Source organism: Balaenoptera physalus (assembly GCF_965194825.1).
Source record: "Balaenoptera physalus genome assembly, chromosome: 3".
In the NCBI taxonomy this organism is placed as follows: Eukaryota; Metazoa; Chordata; class Mammalia; order Artiodactyla; family Balaenopteridae; genus Balaenoptera; species Balaenoptera physalus.
Window position 1 is genome coordinate 7,983,790 of NC_138890.1, and position 22,607 is coordinate 8,006,396.

The following is a 22,607-nucleotide window of genomic DNA, read 5'->3' on the forward strand; positions in this document are numbered from 1 at the left end:
GCTGTCCCCTCCAAGTCCCCCACAGGTATGCCGTCCCCACCACATCTCCGCAGGTGTGTTGTTCCTACCACGTCTCTGCAGGTGTGCCATTCCCACCACGCCCACCCCTACCTGCTTGTAGTGAGCCCGGACCAGGCTGAAGACAAAGCCACGGTCCACCAGGGACAGCAGATCACTGAGGAAGAAGGCCAGGCTGGCGTTGAGGTGCTCGGCCAGCTCCACGTCCTGGGGGCACAGGGCCTGTCAGCCCATGCCCACTCACCCCATCAAGCCTCCATCCCTGCCCTTGGCCTGGCTCTCGCCAAGGCCACCAGTGACCCCTAAGAGCCGTGTCACTGCCCAAAAGCCTTGGGTCTCCTCAACACGCCCTTGTCTCTGGGCTCCGGACTCCCAGGCTTCCTGGTTGTCCTCCTCCCTCTGACCAGCCCTTCCCTTCCCCACAGTTAGTGTCCACCCTCCACCCGGCTCTGCTGAGGACACTCTTTTTTATTCTCTCACCAGATTTGAGTAACACAACACAGATGGCAGAGACTGGCTGCTGACCCCCCACCATATCCTCTCACAGGTATTGGGACGCTTTTTCAGAGTTCAGAGCTGGGTAGGGACTACATTTCCCAGCCCCCCTTGCAGCTGAGAACAATCATGTGACCACATTCTGGCCAATGGGATTTGAGAGGAATGATGTGGCCACTTAAAAGAAGGGGCAGGTCCTCTGGTTTCCATAGCCTGTAATGCCTGATGTGGCAGGTACCATGATGAACTGAGATGGCCAGGCCCACACTGTGGAGCCCCCTGTAGCCCACCTATGCTCAGAAATAAACTTTGGTCACATATAAACCATTTGTGATGATGTTCAAGCAAATTAACCTTTGCCTTAACTGATAAACCCTAAGAAATCATTTAACAAGCATCTATTATGTACCAAGTCTTGTGAACGGGACAGACGTGTTCCCTGCTGCTTGTCCAGCTCTCAGTCTCATTGGGGGGGGGGGAATGGGGGATAAGAGTATTCCAGATAGTTCTATGTGTTTCAAAGACAACTAACAGGGTGCTATTTCAAGAGAAGCCTGAAGGATGAGCAAGAGCCCAGGGGAGAAAGGCGTTCTGAAGAGAGGGAACAGTAAGTGCAAAGGCCCCGGAGCAGGAAGCGCCTGGCAAGTGTGAGGAAAGACAAGGAAGGAGGCTCCTATGGCCTCAAGGCCCAGCTGCCCTCCTGCTTTCGGGAGCTACTCTTGGCCTCACAAGTTAGCCTCAGTGGCCCACAGTTCCCTGCAACCCAAAGAAACAAAATACAAAATCCACCTGAGCTCCGAGTCCTCAAGTGGGGCAGAGACTTGTGCATGGAGCCTGATACAGTTGGTGCTCCATAAATGTCAAGTGAAGGAATGAAACCGCTGTGGCCCATCACTGATACCCCCCCAGCACTGTGACGAAGGTGCTTCTCAAGGGCATTGTTCTTCCCTGCAGCCCTTTTGAGGAGGGTTTCCTCATAATCTGGATCAGCCTCCGGGAACTCAGCCCTTGGGGAGGCTCTAGTGAAACAAGGTTAAAACCTTTGAGACCAGCCCAGAGGTCGTGGGGGATTGCACAAGGGCCAGCTTGGGCCGACCAGCATTTCAAAAATCTGGAAAATTGCCATCAAATCCAGAAGTCCCCTTTCTCTTTAAAAATCAGACACTCTGGCCACATGCCCTCTGGTCCACCATAAGCCCCACTCCCCCAACTGAAGCTGGTGGTGAGGGTTCAAATCCCCATTCTGCCCATTCCCACTTATATGGTATCAAGTTGTTACTCAGTCATTCTTTGCCTCCGTTTTTCCAACAGTATAATGGAGGAAACAATAATACTACCTTCATGGAGTTGTTGGGAGAGTTTAATGATGTGATCCATCTAAAGTATTTAGGTAGGGGCTTCCCTGGTGGCACAGTGTTAAGAATCCACCTGCCAATGCAGGGGACATGGGTTTGAGCCCTGGTCCGGGAAGATCCTACATGCCGCGGAGCAACTAAGCCCGTGCACCACAACTACTGAACCTGCATGCCCCAACTACTGAAGCCCGCGTGCCTAGAGCCCGTGCTCCACAACAAGAGAAGACATCGCAATGAGAAGCCTGCGCACCGCAATGAAGAGTAGCCCCCGCTCGCCACAGCTAGAGAAAGCCCGCGCACAGCAATGGAGACCCAGTGCAACCAAAAATAAACAAATAAAACTAAATAAATAAAATTTTAAAATAATAATAAAAATAAAGTATTTAGGTACACAGTAAGTGCTCAATAAATGCATAATTTTATTACTATTATCATTGTCTGCCCAGCTTCTGTGAGCACTGGAATTAATGGTCCAGGGCCTGGATAACCATCAAGGCCTCGGAACATCAACATCCATTTACTGAGTACTTACTGTATACTGATACTGTGCTAAGGGCTAATGCATCTGCCCTGTCACCTCTCTGCCTTCACCAGCTCCCATCCTCCACTTTGTTCACTTCACCCCAGCCACTCACCTCCTCACTGCTCCTCTGACAGTGGCACGGTCCTGCCTCAGGGCCTTTGCACTTGCTGTTCACCCCCTGACTGGAATGCTTTTCCCCCAGATATCACAGAGATTGCTCCCTCATGTCCTTCAAGTCTTCCCCTAAAAGTCAGCTCCATGAGGGCAAGGAATTGGGTGTTTTGTTCACTGCTGTGTCTCTAGTTGTGCTTAAGAAATAGATGTTGCGTGAACAGACTGATTCAGCAAATGGGATTTGTGGTCTTGTAGCCAGGAGGCACTGGACAGGACTGATGCCTCGTGTGGCTGGCTCTGTGTCCTCCCTAAGCACCCCTGCCCCACCCTCCCTCCATGGAGGCCCCTCCCCCTTACCTTGTGGACGCGGGTGATGACCTCCAGGCCCACAGAGCCCACCAGGGCAGCAATGTCATCCAGGAAGCGCCCAGGGAAGCGAAGCTTGCGGGGTGTGTCCAGCTTCTGGCCCAGAAGCAGGTGCAGCGCCATGCTTTTCACCTGGGGGTGGGGCAAGAGGGTGGGGGGTGGGTCTTGAGGGGCTGTGGGTGGAGGCGGCCTGCCAGAAGGGAGCAGAGATTGGGGGGCTGTGAGTGGTGGCTTGAAGTGGGCTAAAGGTGGGCATGAGGGGTCCTGGATGTGGCTTGAGCCCTGTAGTTACGGGGTGAGAGTGGGGCCTGATAGCTGTGGGGAGGGCCCGAGAGCTGTGGGTCGGACTTTGCAGGTTGTGGGCGGGGCTTGAGAAAGACATGGGCGGGGCCTTGAGTGGGTGCTAGGCAGAGGGGTGGGAGGCTGAGAGAGTATGGGTGGGGCTAGAGCAGGTCTCCAGGGGTCAATGTCTGACTGTAGGTAGGAAGGTGGGGCTTGAAAGCCCACCAGATTGAGGGGGGATGGCTGTAGTCAGGAGGAATAGTTCAAGGCACCTCTTGAAGAGTCTGGGGGGTGTCTCAAGTCTGATCCCAACAGTTTCCTTCTCTCTCTTGCAGGGGAGGCCTCCTTGCTAGTTGGGGGTCTCTCAATGGTCTTATAGGGAAGGTGGGTAGGGGGGATCCTTCTCACTGTGGAAGGGGTTTCAGTTAACTTTCGGGGGGCCTCTCCAGGGAGACGTTCCCTTAGGCATCTCTTATCTCTCTCTACGTGCGGGTCTCTTGGGGCCATTTCTCAGGGGGCTTAGGTACACTCTCAGGCGGCTTCTCTCCCCAAGGAGAGTCTCCCCTGGGGGCCCCTTGTTCTTGGGCGGGGAGGAGGGCGTCTCACCATGAGCTGGAAGAAGAACCAGGCATGCTGCAGGACAGCCTCGCGCACGGCACTGCCGCTGACCACCCACTGCAGGGCCAGCTCCTCGTGAAGCAGCTGGGGGCAGGGGCAGGGGCAGGGATCACAGAGAGCAGAGGAGCCCACCCCGTACCCCCGTCTGGAGGGCGTGACAGGGAAGGATGCAGCTGGAGGGCTTGGGATTAGAGCAGCGAGAGGCCATGCAGGAGGAAAGGGGCCAGGAGGAGTCAATGTGCCCTTTCCCCAGGCTCTCCAGACCCTGCTGGGCTCGAGGGCAAGGGAGCTCTGGACCCCAAAATGGAGTCACCCACCCCCCCCTGCCTCCCACTACCTTCTGCACAGTGGGTCTCGGCTGGGTGGCTGGTGGGGCCGAGGAGGAGCCCTCGAGGTAGGAAGAGGTTCGGCTAGAGCTGCGGTCGATGGCCTATGATGGGATGACGAGGGGATGGGATGGCGAGGGGGGTCAGAGTGGGTGCAGGCGGTACGGATGGGAAAGAGAGACGGTCGGCGTGGATGGAGGAAAGACGTGGCCGTGTGGACAGACAGCGGGGACGTGGATGGAGAGAGCCGTGTTAATAAAGGCAGAAGTGTGTGGGAGCGGATGGAGAGGGTAAGAATGTGATGGAAGAGACGAGAAGAAGCAAGACACAGGTAAGGAGGGGACAAGCAGGGTGAACGGAAGAGGCAAGAATGTGGACGGGAGCCCGTCAGGTGGAGCGGGACCCAGCAGAAAAAGATAAGAGAAAAGAGGTGGGAGGAGTGGAGGTGGGGAGGGTAAGATCAGTGCAGACGGAGACGAGAATGTGGTCAGGGGAGGTGAGCCAAGTGCGGACGAGGGCGGAGAGTGTGAGTGAGTCCGTGAGTCCAGGGATGGACAGAGGAGGCGGAGGGCACCACGGTGGAGGAGGAAGAGTGTAGACAGGGGTGTAGAGTATAGACAAAGGGGATTAAAGGGAGGATGGAGGAGGAGAAAGAAGAAAAAGAAAGATAAGGACAGAGGAGGTGAGATGGTGATGAGAGGCAGCGGGAGCAGCCAAGAGAGCCCCAGTTTCCAGGCCTGGCCCCGCTCCAGCCTTGCTTGGGGCCTTGCCAGGCCTCAGTGTCCCCATCTGTGAAATGGGCATGAGGTGCTCAAGCTCCACTCTCCCCGCCTCCTTTGCTAGTCAGGTGAGGCCGCTGACAGGGAGAGGAGACCCAGTGATGGAGCTGGCCCGGTCCTGGAAACTGCCCAGGTCCTTGCCTTGGCCGTGGGGCACCCCCCAGCTCCCATAGTCCCAGCCACACGCCCTGGGCTCCTCAGCCCGCATCAGATGGGCCATCTACTGCAAAGGCCAGCCTCACTGCCGCCTCCTGCCTGGAATGCCTGCCCTCCTGCCACCTTGTCACCTCCTATGTGCTCTTCCAGGCCCAGCTGACACCCCAGAGAACTGAGGGCACTGGTGGGGAGACCTGTTAAAAACATGGGGGGACTGGAAAGGCCCATGAACCCAGACTCCCAGCAAATCTTAGAAGACTGTCCAACAGTCCCCCTGCTCGTGCTGTGAACAGTTCCCTGGCTGCCATGCGATGCAGGTTGCCTAGGTGACAGGTACAGAGCTGGAACACGGCCTGGGGCCAAGTATGCAGGGAATCCAGCCCTTGGTGCCCAGGGGCCTCTGAGCTTGGTTCCAGCCTCTGCATATGCCTTTCCCTCCATCTGGAACACCCACCCTTCACTGGCTGGCTCTATCTTACCCTTCAGGTACCAGCAAAAATGTCACCTCCCGGGAGAGGTTCCCCAGACCACCCAGAGGGAGGCTGGTGGCCCTGTTTCAGTTCGTTTCCTTTCAGGTATTTTCACCCCCTGCACTTATATATTCATGTGTTTGTTTAATGGGTGTCTATCTCCCCGACTAGCCAGTAACTCAGGGATGAGGCTGGGTTGAGGATCTATCTCCCCAACAAAATCTTGCCTGTGATGCCCTAACTCCCTCCCAGGCTCGGACCGCTGCACTGAATAGCAAGTCTTCACTTCTGAAAATTCAGAACCTGGGGCGCAGGGGGAGCCCATAGCAGAGCCAGGACTTGATCCCGATCCAGGGTCTGATGGCAAAGGCCCTCCCCACACCAGGTCCCAGGAAGGGGCAAAGCAAAGGAAGCTGCCCACAGGGGTCCCTCTGCCTGAAACGGGGTGGGGGAGTCCAGAGGTTCAGTTCCATCCCCTGGGCATCATTCAGGCTGTTGTGTCAAGGGGACAGTTGAAAGTCTCCCGAACAGAGTGGATGAAAGGGAGAGAAACAGGCCATGCGGGACAGTGAGGTTAGAGTGGCTGAATGTGCATATCATTTGCATGCTATTTGCATACCACCCTGCCCCTTCTGTCTCTGCCTGAGGCTGTGGTCTGTGTGGCAGCAAAAGGCTGGTTAAGATGACCCTGTGTTGCCTACAACATCCACTCCACAGCCCCAAACAAAGGCAGGAGGGGGTCCGCTGCCTCCTCCAGGCAGCCCCCCTAGGTTAGTCGGCCCCAGCCAGGAAGGTGGGAGGAGCTCATGCTGAGGTGGGGTGACACACGTGCAGGGGCAGGCAGGGAGGGCACCTGTCTGGGGTCGGCCCCACAATAAGGGGGTGCCCGTCGCAGCACCGCCTTGCTGCCTCCTGGAGCATAAGCAGAATTCACCCAGGAGTGTGAGCGGTCGATACCCTGGAGATACACGGATAAGTGGTAGCATCTATGGGCAGAGGGCAGGGAAACCAGCGTGAAACACCAAGCGTGCTCACTGTCCTGGGCCACACGTGTGCCCACGTGGACACCCACACACAACCCTGGAATACGTGTGTGCAAACGCGCATGGGGTGCACACGTATATGCCTCCTGCATACGTCTGTGCCTGGAATGCATGAGTACATGCACCCGCGTTCCCATGTGCGTGGGGTGCGTGCATATATGTGCCCCATGTACGTACATGCATAGGGTACACATGGAAATGCACCACTGCGCCATGTACATGGTGCTCTCTTTTCAAGATCCAGTCACCCGTCCTTGGGTCAGCCTAAGAGTCCGAGTCACAGCTCCCAACCTGTGACAGCCAGAGCCCAACCCTAATGTCCAGGGTCAAGTCTTTTTTTTTTTTTTTGGCCAGGCTGCGTAGCTTGCAGGATCTTAGTTCCCTGACCAGGGATTGAACCCGCACCTTTGGCAGTGAGAGCTTGGAGTCCTAACCACTGGACCGCCAGGGAATAACCCGGGGTCAAGTCTTCATCCATGCTGTTGGCTGTCTTTCCTGTCCTCTGTCAACACTGAGATCTTTCACCTGCCCACCTGGCAGCCATGACCACTGAGGCTGGAGAGAGCAGGGGCCCCTTGCCCTACCTTGCTGGCCAGGATGCGGGAGACCTCGTCGTCCACGGAGCCAGGGGCCACGGCCAGGTCAGGGTTGCTGCTGCTGATGCTCTTAGAGCGGGCCAGGTAGAGGCTTGCGGGGCGGCCAGGGCCACGGGCCAGCGTGGCAGGCTGCAACGTCACTGGAGGGGCCCCTGATGACAGCAGGAATATGCTCAGCCCCCTGCCCACCTGCCCTCATGACCCCCTGCCCCTTCCCAGTCAGCTGCCCTTGGCGAAGTCACTTTCTTTCTCTGAACCTCTAGGTTCTTCACCTGTAAAATGAGTGTGATAATGGCTCTGCCTCATAGCAATTTTGGGGAGAATGAAAAACACTGAGAACAGTGCCTGGCACGTTATAAGTGTTAGTGCTTATTGTTAATTATTTAGCAAATGAAAAAAAATCCAACTTTATTGAGCGCTCAGTGTGCCAAGCATTTTGCATAGATTACTATGCCATTGACTACTACTAGCACCCCTGTGAGAGGCACTATTATTATCATTGTTTTATAGATGGGAAAACAGGCCCAGAGAGGTAAAGTCACTGGCCCAGAGTCACAGAGCTTGTAGGCAGAACTGAGATTCAAACCCAGACAGCTCTGCTTGAGTCCCTGCTTGCTGACTGGCTGAATCACATGCCAGTCAAGTTTACAAAGACCATACCCCTGGGGCTGGGGCAAAAAGTTCTCTCTCTCCTGTAAATTGCCCAAACCAACCAAAGCCTGTGCAGCCTCAGGACCTTTGCACATGCCCTTCCCTTTGCTTGGGATGCTCTGCTCCCAGGTATTTCCTGTGCCCCAGGGTCTCCCACCAATACTCACCACCTGGGAGGCTGGGCTCCGTGCCAGGCAGTCGGAAGGCATAGTAGACATAGGCAGCCAGCACTGGGCAGTGACCACGGGCGTCCTGGGCAGCCTCCAGGCTCCGGTGGACGAGGCTGACTACATGAGCCATTGCTTCAAAGGCTACACGACCTAGGTTTACTGCCGGGCAGAGGAGAGGTCAAGTTCCAGGTCCCAGGGCTTCCTACTTCCCCAGGGAAGAGACGTCAGGGTCTAAGGGGCTCACGTGGCCATCAAAAAGTCAGGGGACTAGGGGACTGAGGGGCCATTTTTCAGATTGGAAAACTGAAACCAGAGAGATAAGTGGGCTATGGGAGGTCACCCAGGACCAGGGGACCCAAGGCCCATTCTCCAGATAGGGAAACTAAGGTATGAGGCTGGGCCCGCTCACCGATCTGGCCGCCGATGATCGGGGGCCGCACGACCAGGCGTACGAGCTTGTCCAGTACGTGGTGGGAGAAGGCGACAAGGGGTTCAGGGCTGGCGAGTCGCAGGGCCACCAGGCTGGCCCGCAGCTCCTGCTCCACGGTGCTCTCGCTGAGCACGGCATCCTTGAGCCGGAATGGAAAGGCCCCTTCCTCCAGGACGTGCACCAGGGTGAAGAATTTGTCCAGGTAGGGGTCCTGGTGGGGGACCAGGGGTGAGCAGGGCGAGGCCAGGGCCCCCAGTCCAGAAAGGGCCCAGGGGATCGAGTGCGAGGCTGAGTAGGCTGGGACACTGAGGCTGGGGATCAGCGAATGGAAAATACATGAGAAAAGGGACAAGACGGTAGCTCAAGAAGAAAAGGAAAAGATGGGGAGTGATCACAGAAATAGCAAGGGACAAATGGGGTGGGGGGAGGAGAGACCACACAAAGGCCAAAGCTCCAGCTGGGATGGCCACTGGCACGGCCGCCCCCGCCTGAGTCAGCAGCTTCCCTGGAGCCTGGCCCCACTGACCAAAGTCATGTCCAATGGCCCGAAGCCAGGCCTCCCTTGTCAGCGGAAACTGTTGCCCAACCCCAGGGCCGGACTCCTGGGCTCAGGCCCCACCCCTTACCTGGGGGTGCACAGAGGACACAGCCGTGAGTTCCACGCTGAACACACCCTTGTGGCCATCCACCCAGCGCATGCCCGGCAGCGCCACCTGCGGGAGGGACACACCAAGTGGGCACCGGCCGGCCCTCCCCACCGCTCAGGCCACCAGCCTCAGCCATTGCGACACCGTGGCCTGAGCATAGCCCCGCCTGCGGGAGCCACTGGGCACCCTGCCCCTGGGCCCCGCCCAGCTCAAAGATGGGGGCAGATGGGGGGAGCGCTACGGGGGTCCACCGGGCAGGCCGGAAGCCTGGGATGCTCACGGGGGAATGGAGAGCCAGGGTGACCGTTGTTGGAGGGAATGAGCAGGAAATAGCATGATGGGAGGACTCGAGGTCCCCGGGGTGCAAATTAAAGGCTATGTGGGAGGGTGACAGAACATTCGCATGGGGAGGGGGTGCTCTAGGGACAGTGATTAGGGAGGCAAGCAGGGCTGCAAGTGGGGGGCTGCAGCGGAGAGGCAGTGGAATCTCACTATGGAACAGTGAGTGCAGAGGCAGGGGAGGGGGCAGTAACGAGGCAGGGCTAGTCGAGGACAGGAAGGGACACGCACGGGGGCAGCAGGTCACACAGAATTAATAATGGGGGTGGGTGTGACAAGGCAGGCCGGGGCCCTGGAGGCCCTAATGGAGGACAAGGCTCCCAGGGGTGTTGGTGGGAAGGAAAGCAGGGCATGAATGGGGGACTTGGGAGCGCCGATGGGGGACAGGGTGCTAGTTGGCAGGGAGTCCAGAGCACGTACGTCCGGTGTGAGCACGGAGTAGCTGGGCGGGGGCTGATCCACGGACACAGGGAGGCAGAAGGGGCCGGTCCTCAGGCGGCCGTGCTGCAGCAGTGGGATCCACTGGGGAGAGGCTGGGGGTCAGGTATGGGGCCGGACAGGGGGCAGGAGGGCTGGGCATGGGGGTGCGGGCTGGCAGTGGTGGAGGGGAGCTCACAGTAAAGCCCACAGGAGTCTCCAGGGCCGTGCCTGGCCGGGGCTGGCAGCTGACGTGGTAGAAGGTGAAGAGCAGGTGGTGGTTCTCGGTCACACAGGCCGGAAGACGCAGCTTAAACTCCTCGTAGAATTCAGGGGACCTGGCAGGGCCGGGCTGGGGGTTCTGCTGGGGGCTGGGCTCCCCCTTGCCTGCCCCGCCCCCTCTGCCACATGTTCCCCCAGTGCTACTGGGCCCCACTGTCCCTGCTCTCTGCCTCGGGTTCCCGCATTAGCACTCCGGGAGATGGCACCCCCCCTCCCCCGACCCTGGCCCCTCTTCCTGCCCCACTGTACCCCCATCAGTCCCCCCACCCCGACCCCACATACTTGTTATGGTAGACCACCGGCGTGAAGGCCTCGCGGCTGAACTCACTGCAGCTGGACTTGCCAAAGATGACCTGGAGGAGCAGGGGCATGAGGGGCCGGCGGGGCACACCCCGCCCGCCTCCCCCTGGGCCCAGCCACTGACCGGCAGGGCCTGGCTGGGGTCCTCGCCCGCCATGTACTGCACTCGCACAGTTAGGTTGCGCACGGAGCCCTGGCGGCTGCTGAAGTTGAGGCTGTGCGGGTACACGTACAGCAGGTTCCTGCGGGGGCAGAGGCATGTCCACGTCGAAGGCACAGAGAGCCGGGGGACAGTGGCCACACCACTGGGGCACTGAGAGCCGGGTCAGGGACATATATGGGCGCCAGGCGGGAGATGTGATTGGCAGAGAATGGAGGACAGACGGGCACCCTCAGAGCACAGGAAGGGGAACGGTGTGGCAGAGGGTGGGAACACAGAGGAGCTTTGGGGGTACTGAGGGGACACAGTGAGGCAGAGGGCAGGGACAGATGGGCGCCGAGGGCCAGGCTTCCGAGAAGGTAGCCCAGGCAACCAGCACCAGGCCTGAGCCCCGCCCAGGCTGACCTGCCCATCACCCAGCTCAGGAGCCTGACCACCCCTTCCCCCAGGAGAGGCCACTAGAATTATATGGCGTGTCTCTCAGGTGGGGAAACCAAGGCTGGAGTTGAAGGCAAGGGCTGGGCTGGGGTCAGGGTTCTGCCTCCCTCCCCCAGGGTAACTCCATTCAAGCCCTAACCAACCCCTGGGCCTCAGTTTCCCTATCTGTCTAATGGGGGCATCAAGCCTCCCAACTGAGCCTTTGTAATACCAATGATGCTAAATTACAAAAATGTCAATAATTGCACCAAACACTAATGTGGCACCAACTGGCTCTGGGTGTGTTGGGCTCTGTTCTAAGCACCGGACGTGAAATGACTCATTTATTTCTCACCAGCAGCCTGTGGGCAGGGACTCACATTACACTCCATTTCACAGGGAAACAGAGGCACTTGCCCACAGTCATCCAGGGAGACACATGGCAGTTAGCATTGATCCAGGGTACGTGGAGGTCCTGGAGTCAGGCTGTGTGGCCTTGGGAGAGTCTCCCCCATCTGTACCTGCTCCCCTAGCTCTTAACCAGGCCAACAAAAACTCCAGCATCACAGGCTTGTGGGAAGGTTATGAGACCAGCTACTGTAACAGCAGTGGGACAGCTCTGGGAAAACCACTGGAGCTCATAAAAGCCTCACTGTTATTGCCGTTATTGTGGTCATGCCTATCCACAGGAGGGGAAACTGAGGCTAGGAGCCATAGGGTCTCCCAGCGGGGCCTGGGCCTGTCCTCTCCCAGTGTCCCCAGCCCACACCTGGCCCCGAGCCCCAGCCAGCGTGATGCCAGCGTGGCCCGACTGGACATTCGCCTGATGCAACTGTAGTGCCACCGCCAGGCCCTTGCACAACACAGGGCACCCGGCTGGCCGGTTAACGATTGACCTGAGGTTAAGGGGGGTGTTAAGGCATAAAAGGCAGCAGCGGTGTTGCTGTGGCCACACCCCCAGCCCCCCAGTCATGCCCATGCTCGTGCTGTGCCTGCTGTGCGCCCTGGCGATGGTGGCCCAGCCTGCCCTGGTGGCCCCCATGAGCGGCTCGGAGCCGGCACAGCAGGAGGAGTTGACCCTGCTCTTTCACGGGGCCCTGCAGCTGAGCCAGGCTCTCAACGGCGTGTACAGGGCCACGGAGGCACAGCTGACAGAGGCCGGGCACAGCCTGAGCCTCTATGGCCAGGCACTGGGGCTCCTGGGGCAGGAGGTCAGCCAGGGCCAGGATGCAGCCCAGGAGCTACGTGCGAGCCTACTGGAGATGCAGGTAGACGCTGCAGTTGGGGTGTTGCGGGGTGGATAGGAGTCTATGGGAGAGTTACGCCTAGGATGACCAACTGTCAGGTTTTCCCAGGACTGAGGCGGTTCCTGGAGTACAGGATTTCCAGTGTTAAAATCAGGCCAGTCCCAGTAGGTCATCCTACTAACATCCACTATCTATTTATCAGATGGAAGAGGATGGTCTCAAGCTGCAGGCAGAAGCCACAGCCCAGGCGCTGGGGGAAGTGGCCCAAGGACAGCAAGTGCTGTGGAAGAAAATGAAGCGGATGGAAGTCCAGCTGAGAGGCGCTTGGCTGGGTCATGCCCGCCAAGAATTTGAGGCCTTAAAGGTAAGGGGTTCCCAGCCCTGGGGGAGTCAAGACCCTGATTCACAACCAGACCTCATTTCTGAGCCTTTTGTCCCAGAGACCCCCCCAAAGGTCAGCCTTCCAGTACCCTGGCCTCTACTCTGTGTGTCTCTGGGCAAAACCCATGTCCCTTCCCATACCTCAGTTTCCCTATTTGCAAATAAGGGCGACAACTGATGTCTCAAAGCAGAGCCAGGGACTCGGTGCAGATAAAATCCTCAGCACGGGGTGGGGCACATGGGAGTTACTCAATAAATGCATACTATTTAGAGAATTTCTTGAGTGCCCATGACGTATCCAGCACTGTTTTATGCCCTCTAAAAATCCACATCATGCTCATAACAACCCCACAAAGGGACTCCTGTCTCATCCCCATTTTACAGGTGAGGAAGTTGAGGCCAAGGAGTGGCAGTGACTTGTCTGGTCACACAGATGCAGTGGGGAGCAGGGGGGTCTGGGTGGGGTCGAGGGATAGGAGGTGAGGCGGCCCCCAGCTGAGGTTTCTGTCCTGACCCCACAGGTCCATGCAGACAAGCAGAGCCACATCATGTGGGCCCTCGTGGGCCACGTGCAGCGACAGAGGCAGGAGATGATGGCACAGCAGCAGCGGCTGAGACAGATTCAGGAGAGGTGTGCCTGGTGGGGGGTTGGGCGTGCCAGGCAGAGGGATGGGGACCCCTGCACCTTGGCTGAGCCTCACCTCCCTCCCAGACTCCACACGGCGGCGCTCCCAGCCTGAGCCTGTCTGGGTGGAACTGAGGACCAGTCATGCACCGAGGGATGCTGCCATGCCCCATGCGGCCCCTGCACAGGGAGGAGCTGCCTGTCTGCTGAGGTCGGCCAGGGCGCTGGGCCCCATTTCCGGCCATGGAGCAGAGACGGAAGCAGGCAGGGACGCAGGCAGAGGACACGGACCATCGAGGAGGGGTGGAGGAAGGACACGCCCCTTCATTCCTATCCATCCCCCATTAAAGCAGAGCAGTGGCATCTCAGGCCAGTGTCTGTGAGTGTCGGGGAAAGGGCATCTCACTTTGCACGATGCCTGAATGCCCCCATTCAAGTGCCCGCCTGCCCCAGAGGCTGTACCTGTAGCTGGTGTGCGGGGCGTAGACCTCACGGGCGGGGAACTCCAGGATCTCCTTGGTGGGCCGACCCCTGGGGTCTGGGTAGGGCTTGACATGAAGCAGCTCCGGGGAGAGGCAGAAGTGGGGGTTCTCAGGGGCTGGGGAGATGTCAATCTTGAGCTGGGCTGGGGAGGGGGTAGTCAGTTTGCACCTGCCTGGGAGCCTCGAGCCGGGCCCTACCTCTCTGGGCTTTGGATCAGGGCTCTGACTCTCCCACAATACCCTCTGGTGGCTCTATCCTTCGGGTGCTAAGGCTGAAAGATGCCCTCAACTCCCATGTCTTGCCCTCATATTTGATCAGCTCTGCCCACCACATTCCCCGTGTGACCCACTATCTATCTGTCTTATTTACTCTTTTTTTTTTTGGCCGCACCCCGTGGCATGCGGGATCTTCCCCAACCAGGGATCGAACCCGTGCCCCCTGCAGTGGAAGCGTGGATTCTTAGCCACTGGACCACCACAGGGAAGTCCTGTCTTATTCTGTTTCTCATCTCTGGGCCCCATTAGAAGGCCCACCTGTGAAGTCGGGGCTTTGCCTATCATGGTCCCCAGGGCCTGGCACAGTAGGTGCTCAGTGTGGGTTTGCTGAGTGACTACATGAGTAACACGTCCCGTCTAGGGCGCGCACCACGCACCGGTCACGGGCCGCAGGCGCCGCAGCAGGGATGTTGGGCGCCGCATGTCAGCCAGGAACTTGAAGAGGTCCTCGTCACTGAGCCGCTCAGCTTCCTGCAGGGACCCGCCCTGGTGAACCAGGGCCGAGGGGCTTGGGGTCCCTGGGGCCCGGGCAGCCACAGGGGGGTAATGGGGCCGTGCCCCTGGGCACCCCTCCCTTAGCCCCCTGACCCCTGAGCCACGGCACCTGCTTAAAGAAGTTGGTGACAGTTAGCGTGGCTGGGCGGAAGCCGGAGAAGCTGCAGGCGTCGTCCCCGCTACTTGTCCGGTCCTGGGGCCCCCGACGGCGGCGTTCAGTCCAGGTGGGTCGGCGCTCTAGGGGAGACAGTGACAGTGATGGAGAGGGACAGAAATGAGAGAGAGAGAGAGGCAGGGAGGGGCAGAGACGGTGCGGACTCAGGTCTGGTACCAAGTCCGGCCAGCAGAGGGCGCCCCTCCCCTTCCCCGGTAGCTCCGCCCCTGGCCCGTCGGCCCCGCCTCCTCACCGCCCTCCGAGTCCGAGTCCCGGTCCGACTGGCCCGCGCTGCTCACAATGTTGGCCAGGTGCACCGCCGTCCAGGCGAAGGGCATGCGGTAGCGGCCCAGACGGGTGCAGAACTGCTCAGCCGCCAGGCGCAGCTTCTCTAGCTTCTCTTTGTTCTGCGGGGAGACGCCGCAAACACACCCCACAAGCTCAGTGCCCCAGGCCCTCTGAACCCAGGATCTGCCCTGCCTGGGGACCCTTTCACCACCTGGCCCAGCCTCCCACGCTTACCTTGGCTGTGTCCACCTCCTTCATCACCATGTAGGGCTCGCAGCACTCGCTGATGTCCCCCTGCTGCAGCACCTTCTCCAGCTGAGGGGCAGGCAAGGCCAGTGAGGCACTGCTGGGACTCCAACTTCCCCAAGCCACCCCCAACTTCCCCGACCCTCACAGCCTCCCATACATTCCGTTCCATCCAGCTAGGGCTCTCGTTCCAACACCGCCCATGGCTCCCACTGTCCTTGGGATTGAGTGCTAGCTCTCAGCCTGGGCAACCAGCTACACCCTCCCCACCTTTTAAACCTGGCCCCAAACCCAAGACTCCATTTTTTCCCCCCACATTTACACCTTTCTTTGTTAGTATAAACAGAGTCCACACCAAGCATGGCTCTGAGCCTGGATTCCAATCCTGACCACTCAGGGGCTATGGGACCTTGAGCACATTCCTTACCAGTTCTGTGCCTCAGTTTCCCCAACTGTAAAATGGGCCCCATGGCAACTCCCACCTCCCGGGGCTGCTGTGAGGACCAAAGACCAGAATCCCTGTGAAGCCTGACCGACTGGAGCAGTGCCTGCCTTAAGGTGTTCAATTAATGTCATTAGCGTAACCTAATTGAATGTTTTGGGGAAGGAAATTTGAGCTCACTCCTGGAAAAAGAAAATCCCAAATGAATGTGCCAACTAGGTCTTTCTTTCCCTAATAAACTGAAAAACTCTCAACCAAAAAAAAATTTTAAACATCCACCCACATGTGCCGGGATGCCATTTCTCCCCAGGCTGCCCACTCATGTGTGTCGGCTGAGCTGTAACCTCTCCAAGGAAGCCCTTGGTGATTTCTCCCCACCTGGGTTGGGTCAGAAGCTTCCTCTGGGCTCTCACCCAGCTGCCTGCACTTCCGCCATGACAGCCCTGATCACCTTTCTTAGTGACATGTCTGTCTTCTTTCATGAGAGTGGGGACCTCGCCTGCAGCCTTCACCATTATCACCCCTTTGCCAGCCCCAGTGGGTACCTTGATGACCAAGAAGATGTCGGGCGAGGGATAGGTCACGGAGAAGATGGCAGAGCGGGCCAGGGTGGAGATGGCAGGATGGGTGCCATGGGCCCGCAGTAGGCCCTTCATGGAGTCTGAGTTCAGGTCAAAGTAGAAGTTCTCTGAGATCTGGGGGCACAAGAGGCAGCTGGGCCACCACTTCCAGGAAGCCCACTACCCTGCAGCGAGGAGGAGGAGGAGGACTGGGAGGAAAGGGAAGAAAGGGGTTCCTACCTTCTTTTTCTCCCGCACATCGTACAGGGCCAAGATGCCAAAGATGGGCTCGATTTCTATCTCGAACCTGCAGTAAACGGGGGTTCTCTGGCAGAGGATGACCTTGACACTCCCTCCTCCATACACCCCACTCCCTCTTGAGGTCCAGCCCAGCCTTGGTGCCTTGTGGGGGCGGGGGGCATCTGTTTCCCACTGGGTCACAGAGAAGCACCATTTAAGGGCTTGTAGGAAAGACCTGTCCCATTTTGCCAAAGGGGAAACTGAGGCACCAAGAGATTTCCGCCCCTTCCCTTCCTCTCTCAGTAAGTAACTCACACAGAGCCCCTCCAGCTGAATCCATGGCCCTTGTTCGGTTGGCATGGAGGCAGCTTTTGGCACATCAATCCTCCCGCAGTCCCATCTTGAAATTCTCGACTCCTGGGCCTCCCTGCCTCCCCCCCCTGAGGTGTCGCTATGGCTTCTGCCATCCTGGGCTGAGTCCCATCTTCGCTCGCCTAAACGGCCCCCATAACCGCCTCCCTGTCTTACTCTGCCCTGCTCATTTCTACTCATCATCCATGTGCCTCCTAAGGAAACATCTTAAAACTTAAAATTTGGGACTTCCTTGGTGGTCCAGTGGTTAAGAATCCACCTTCCAATGTAGGGGACGTAGGTTCGATCCCTGGTCGGGGAACTAAGATCCCACATGCCGCGGGGCAACTAAGCCCACGCGCCGCAACTACTGAGCCCGTGCCACAATTAGAGAGCCTGCATGCCTCAACTTAGAACCTGAGCCACAACTAAGAACCCGTGCACCACAATGAAAGATCCCGCATGCCGCAACGAAGATCCTGCATGCTGCAAAGAAGATCCCACATGCCGCAACTAAGACCTGATGCAGCCAAATAAATAAATAAATATTTTTTAAAAAAAGAAGGTAGCAAGAATAAAAAAAAAAAAAACTTAAAATTTGAGGCTCCTCACTGCCCTGCGTGGCCCCATCCCGCCCACTTCTTGGCCTCAATTTTCCTCTCTCCAGACATCTCCTGGCCTCAGTTTGTGCTGTATCCCCCACCTAGAGAGCCCTATGTGGTCATCCCACAGTTACCCGGCCTTGCATACAGTAGACGCTCAATGAGTGTTTGTTGAATGACTGGATGAGCTCAGAGAGCCGGTTCCCAGCCCATGTGCTTGAGGCAGGAGGCCCACCCGGGCCTCAGGCCAGATGGGACCTCCCTTTCCTGCCCCCATCCAGGCAGGAACTCAGAGTGGGGGAGGGGCAGGGCCGGGCTCAGGTCCAAGGCCACATCCTGTTCAGCTCCATTCCCACGAAAGCTGGCTGCTCCCAGGGGGCGATGTGGAGGGGGCCCTGGGCAGCTGGAAGCCAGGCCCAGGGTCACCAGCGCCCCCTCTAGCCTGGGTCCTAGCAGCAGACTGGGCGAGGGCCAGACTCTGGCCTCACAACTCGTGATCTTGGGCACAATGACTTTACCACCCTGTGCCTCGGTTTCCCGCCTGCACCCACATCGCACGTTGTGGAGAAGGTCAGTGTTAATACACATGGAGGGCTGAGAACTGAGCCTGACACACAGCTGGAGCTTAGGATTGGCGGTTTTGAATAATGAAAAAGGGAGTCTTATTTTCCAGCCTGAGAGCCCACGGGCGTCCTCATAGGTCTCAGGGCTGCACACGGTGATGGCATGGCTCGAGTAGTGAGCGCCGAGTGTGTGCCACACCGTAAGCCACACGGTCCCCTCCCATGTCTGAAGGGAGGGACGGGTCAGCACACTCACTTAAGCGACAGACACTTGACCAGGATCCTCTGTCCGAAGTGCTCTCGGGGTGGCTCTGGGCGGCTGCAGCGTTCCACGGCCTCATCCTGCCAAGAGCCGAAGGGGCAGCTGGGAACACATCCTCCAGGAAGGGCTTGGAATGTGTGGCCTGAGACCAGCTCTACCTGCAGCCTGACTAAACTTCTTTCAGTCCCCTGCCTCTGAGCCTTTGCACATGCTGTTTCCGCTGCCTGGAATGCCCTTCTTCTCCCTTCCTCCTTGCCTGGCCGATACCTGCTCATCGTCAGGTCGCACCTTAGCTGGCACTTCCTCCAGGAAGCCTTCCCTCACTCAGAGGCACTTGATGTTCCAGATGCTCAACAGGCCCTGTTGCAATGGGCCACGTGGCTGGGACACTGAGGGCCATGTGAGGGACAGTGACACACACCTCATCATGGCACTATCCTGGGTTGTCATTTCCTGGTATCTCTCCTCCACCAGGCTGTGAACTCAGAGAGCAAGGACTGGCTCTATCTTGTTCGTGGCTGTATCCCCAGTGCCTGTTATATAACTGGCACTCAAACATCTTGGTTGGATAAACACAGAGGTATGTAGTAGGTACCTACTAAAAAGTGGTTGAGTAAACATAGACATATACAGAAAGTATTTGATTAATGCTGACTGGACATATATAGAGACATGTACTAGACACCCAATAAGTACTAGTTGAATAAAATATTGGGGTATACAGCAAGCACTCAATAAATGGCTGAATTAAAACACAGATGTATATACTAGGTGCCTAATAAAAGTTAGTTGGATAAATACAGGTACACATGGTAGGTGCTCAATAAATATTAGTTGCTCAAATGCTGTTTAATTAAATAGAAGACTATACAGTAGGCATACAGTTAACATTGACTGAATAAATATGAATATATGGTAAATGCCCAATAAATGCTGGGTGGATAAATATAAGGGTAGGTATAATAAATAAAGGTCATTGAATAAAAATGTAGGGTACACAGTAGGTGCCCAATAAATGCTGAATGGATAAATATAGGGGTATATATAATAAAAGTCATCAAATAAAAAATAGGGTACACAGTAGGTGCCCAATAAATGCTGGGTGGATAAATATAGGCATATACAGTAGGTGCTCAATACTCATTGATTATATGCTGTTTGATTAAAGAAAAGACTATACAGTAGGCATACAATAAATATTGGTTGAGTAAATATAGCACTATATAGTAGGTGCCCAATAAATGCTGGGTGGAAAAATATAGGGGTATATAGTAGGCACCCAACAGAAGCCATTGAATTAAAGTATACATTGCAGGGTATACAGTAGGCACCCAGGAAATCTTGCTGGGATCATATACTGGGATACATGTCAGTTGGATGTGTATTGACCTCAGGGCCTGTGCAGGCTAGTGGGCACCCACCTCGTCGGGCGCCGGGTAGAGGGCGAGCAGGGCACGGGGCCGGTGCTGCCGCCGCAGGGCCTCATTGCGCCGGTCCACGTCCTCCGGGGCTGCGCGCTCCAGCAGTGAGGGCAGCAATGAGTCGGCTGCCAAGTTCCTCAGGTCGAAGATGCCAGAGGCGCCACTGCTTCGTGGGGTGTCGTCTGGGGATCCTGAGGAGTGCCGGGGGTCATCCTGCCGGTAGAGAATGGGCAAGCGCTGAGCACCAGCTGAACGCATCTCCGTCCTACTCAGGTGAGACTGTCCTCATGCCCAACCTATAGGTGGGGAAGCTGAGGGCCAGGGGCTGGGGTCACCACTACAAGGGTCACCTGAGGGCTCTGCTGACTCTCTTTCTAGAACTTTCTATCTGGGGAAGCCCCCTCCTTTACTATTGTGAGGAGGTTACTTCCCAGTCTGGGTATCACATGACCCTTGTCTGGCCAATCAGAACAAAACAGGTACCAGCCCCAGGGATTGGCTCCAAGGTCAGGATATGCCTGGGTTGGGCCAATGAGAGCCTTCCCTGGGACTCTGCTCACTGTTGCCAGGGGAGGGAGAGTTCTCATTGGGGCTGTCAATGGCCCAGGACCCTGCCTGACCTCCCAGACTCAGCTATGGTCAGAAGCAGACTACCTTGGTTCAAATCCCAGCTCAGCTCTGTGACCCTGGGTCTCTGACCCCAACTCTAAGGGCCTCAGTTTCCCCATCTACACTTATAAATAGTAACAAGGAAAAAATAACAATAATTCTTGACATGATTATTATTGGTACAAGTAGGCACTCAATAAATATTGGTTGACAAAATACAGGCTCAAGACTCAACCAGGGATTGAATCCAGGCCATAGCAGTGAAAGCTCCGAATCCTAACCACTAGACCACCAGGGAACTCCCCTCAGTGTTTTTATCTGTAAAATGGGTGTTGCCGGGTCTCACAGGATGAAAGATAAGGACAAGTATAAAACATTTAGTACACACTAAGCCCTTAATAAATGCTTATAATTGTTACCCTTAACTTTTCACTTACAGGGCTGATACATTTCCTTTTGGGTTCAAGGCTGTTCGGGTCATTTCCCATCATATGCGTTTGAGAGCTGGGGCCGCAGCCCATGCATGTACATACGCTTATACTGACCCCTACCCAGGCTCCCTCACCGAGTCCTCCGGGCTGGACCTCTCATCCCCAGAAGCGTCCTGCTCGAAGACCTGGCGGGCGAGGCCCTTCTGCCTCTCTCGCTGCGTCTCTATGGTGATGGGGCTGTATGCTGCACTCAGGTGCTGGTACCTAGGAGGAGGCAGGGCTTGGTGGGTATCAGGAATGAGGGCTCCCGAGGGCTCCCCAGGGCTCCGGGATGTGCTGACACACCTCCCAGGCCCAGGTGATGCCTGCAAGGCCATCCACCCTCCCTATGCTCCGCCGGAGAAGTCTGGCTACCCTTAAAGGGACGGTGGGTGGATAAACAGGAGGACCGGCAGCAGACAATGGGCTCTTCTGGGCTCGGACCTGGCCTCTCTACCCTGAGCTACCCCCGAGCCAGACCCACCTCCTGTGGGCGATGACCCAGTCCTCCGTGTACATCTCCACAGCAGCCCTCACCTGGGCATCCAGCTTTCTGCACAAAATACAATCAGGGTAAACAGAGGCAGGGCCCAGTGTTAATCTTTCCAGTGGCCTGTGAGGTGGGGCCTGTCCTTCTGTCTGTTTCAGAGACGCAGAGGTAGAGGCTCAGAGAGGGAAGGGGACTTGCCCAAGGTCACACAGCGGAGCCAAGAGTTGAACTCAGGGCTGTTGGGAAAGGGGGTATTCATGGGGGGCACAGAGGCAGGTGGAGTTACAGACAGGGAGGGTGTGGGGCTGAACCCACCCATCCTCGGGGATCCCAGGCTCCGTGGTGCGGCATTCCCGGGGCTGCAGCAGCAGCTCCAGGTCATCAGCTGGAAACTCGACCAGTTCCCGGAGTGGCCCGGGCTCTGCATCTGGCGGCCGGCTCAGGAGCACATCCTCAAAGTCCAGGGGCTCAATGACTTCAGTCAGTGGGACCTGAGTTGGAGCAAAGTGGCTGTGACCCGTGCCCCGGGGGGCTGGAGGGTGTGTGGACTTGGGCTGGCCTTGAACAAACAAGAGGGCGGTGGGAGCCATGGAAGGTGTTGGAGCTGGAGGGGCCCTGGAGGATGGTGACCTCAGCCACTCCATCCCCACCCCAGCTTGGCCGGCCCTGACCCTCTTTCCAGGCAGGAAATCACACCCTGTGCCTGGAGGGGCAGGAAACTCATGGTGGAAGGAAAGGTTTGTGGACTGCAGCAAAGAAAGAGACAATTCCTCAGGCCCTGGGGCGAGAGAGCCCCACCCCTCCTCACTGCAGCCAGAAGCACCTCCCATCCCCCAGACCGCCCTCCCCACCATCCCCAGCTGGGTGGTCCAGACAGCAGGAGGTGTGGGCCACAGCAGCCTGGAACTTCTCCCCCCGACCACCCACAGGGCTGCTCCCTGCAGAGAGGGGGGTCCACCACCCTCCCACTCACGCTGACTGGGGACAGGAATGGGGACAGTGCTGGGCCAGGACAGGGACCCCCTTCCCTGTCACAGCTGGGTCCCTCCCAGCCTCAGCTTGCCCACAGCTGCGGGGGGGGGGGGGCTCCCACACACTCACCCCCAGGGAGCTGCTGCAGCGCCTGCTGGAGTGGGGAGAGCCACTGCGTTCCCGGGACACCTGCTTCCGCACCTCAGCAGCCACTGTCCTGTGGGGACAGGAAGGGGGTAGTTGGGGGCAGGAGCACTTGGGCAGCGGGGCCCTGGGAACCGGGGCTTCAGAGCCCACAAACTCATTCCATGAGAGGAAAATCCAGGCTATGGAAAGAAAAAAAAAATCAGGCCCCGGGCCAAGAGAACCCAGGCTTCAGGATGCACAGTTCTCAGCGTGTGGGCCCCAAGGCTGTGGCAGATACATGGTCCCCTTTCCTCCTGCAAGCACAGATAGAGGGCTGCTGCTGGGCAGGGC

General features: G+C 57.4%; 2 protein-coding genes across 8 annotated transcripts in view; one reads left to right on the plus strand and one right to left on the minus strand.

Moving 5' to 3' along the window:
• Positions 1-22,607, minus strand: part of DOCK6 (dedicator of cytokinesis 6) — a 42,229-nt gene that overhangs the window by 12,764 nt on the left and 6,858 nt on the right. For 3 of the 6 annotated variants that reach the window (XM_082454842.1, XM_082454841.1, XM_082454840.1), the window contains 26 exons: positions 22,260-22,347; positions 21,474-21,649; positions 21,153-21,221; positions 20,764-20,893; positions 19,590-19,802; positions 18,163-18,248; positions 16,391-16,457; positions 16,136-16,285; positions 15,137-15,217; positions 14,868-15,021; positions 14,570-14,697; positions 14,343-14,436; positions 13,670-13,832; positions 10,502-10,619; positions 10,360-10,430; positions 9,995-10,133; positions 9,799-9,900; positions 9,019-9,105; positions 8,372-8,603; positions 7,960-8,121; positions 7,130-7,293; positions 6,356-6,460; positions 4,109-4,201; positions 3,760-3,855; positions 2,863-3,003; positions 112-225 (listed from right to left, as the gene is read on the minus strand). In XM_082454842.1, the coding sequence (XP_082310968.1) occupies positions 112-225; positions 2,863-3,003; positions 3,760-3,855; positions 4,109-4,201; positions 6,356-6,460; positions 7,130-7,293; positions 7,960-8,121; positions 8,372-8,603; positions 9,019-9,105; positions 9,799-9,900; positions 9,995-10,133; positions 10,360-10,430; positions 10,502-10,619; positions 13,670-13,832; positions 14,343-14,436; positions 14,570-14,697; positions 14,868-15,021; positions 15,137-15,217; positions 16,136-16,285; positions 16,391-16,457; positions 18,163-18,248; positions 19,590-19,802; positions 20,764-20,893; positions 21,153-21,221; positions 21,474-21,649; positions 22,260-22,347 (3,223 nt within the window). The other 3 variants (XM_082454843.1, XM_082454845.1, XM_082454844.1) reach the window with 3 other exon arrangements.
• ANGPTL8 (angiopoietin like 8) lies at positions 10,627-13,661 on the plus strand. 2 transcript variants are annotated; one of them, XM_082454970.1, is made up of 4 exons: positions 10,627-12,222; positions 12,404-12,565; positions 13,104-13,213; positions 13,396-13,661. In XM_082454970.1, the coding sequence occupies exons 1-4, from the start codon at positions 11,926-11,928 to the stop codon at positions 13,415-13,417; spliced, it is 591 nt and encodes a 196-aa protein (XP_082311096.1). In that variant the 5' UTR covers positions 10,627-11,925; the 3' UTR covers positions 13,418-13,661. The 2 variants fall into 2 exon arrangements, with proteins under 2 accessions (XP_082311096.1, XP_082311095.1); XM_082454969.1 differs by having other exon boundaries at positions 10,628-12,222; positions 13,295-13,661.

Coding starts and splice junctions, on each gene's coding strand:
- ANGPTL8 (XM_082454969.1), top strand. CDS start 11,926: ATGCCCATGCTCGTGCTGTGCCTGCTGTGCGCCCTGGCGATGGTGGCC. Junction 12,566..13,103: donor AAGAATTTGAGGCCTTAAAG/GTAAGGGGTTCC, acceptor CTGACCCCACAG/GTCCATGCAGACAAGCAGAG. Junction 13,214..13,294: donor CTGAGACAGATTCAGGAGAG/GTGTGCCTGGTG, acceptor CCTCCCTCCCAG/ACTCCACACGGCGGCGCTCC.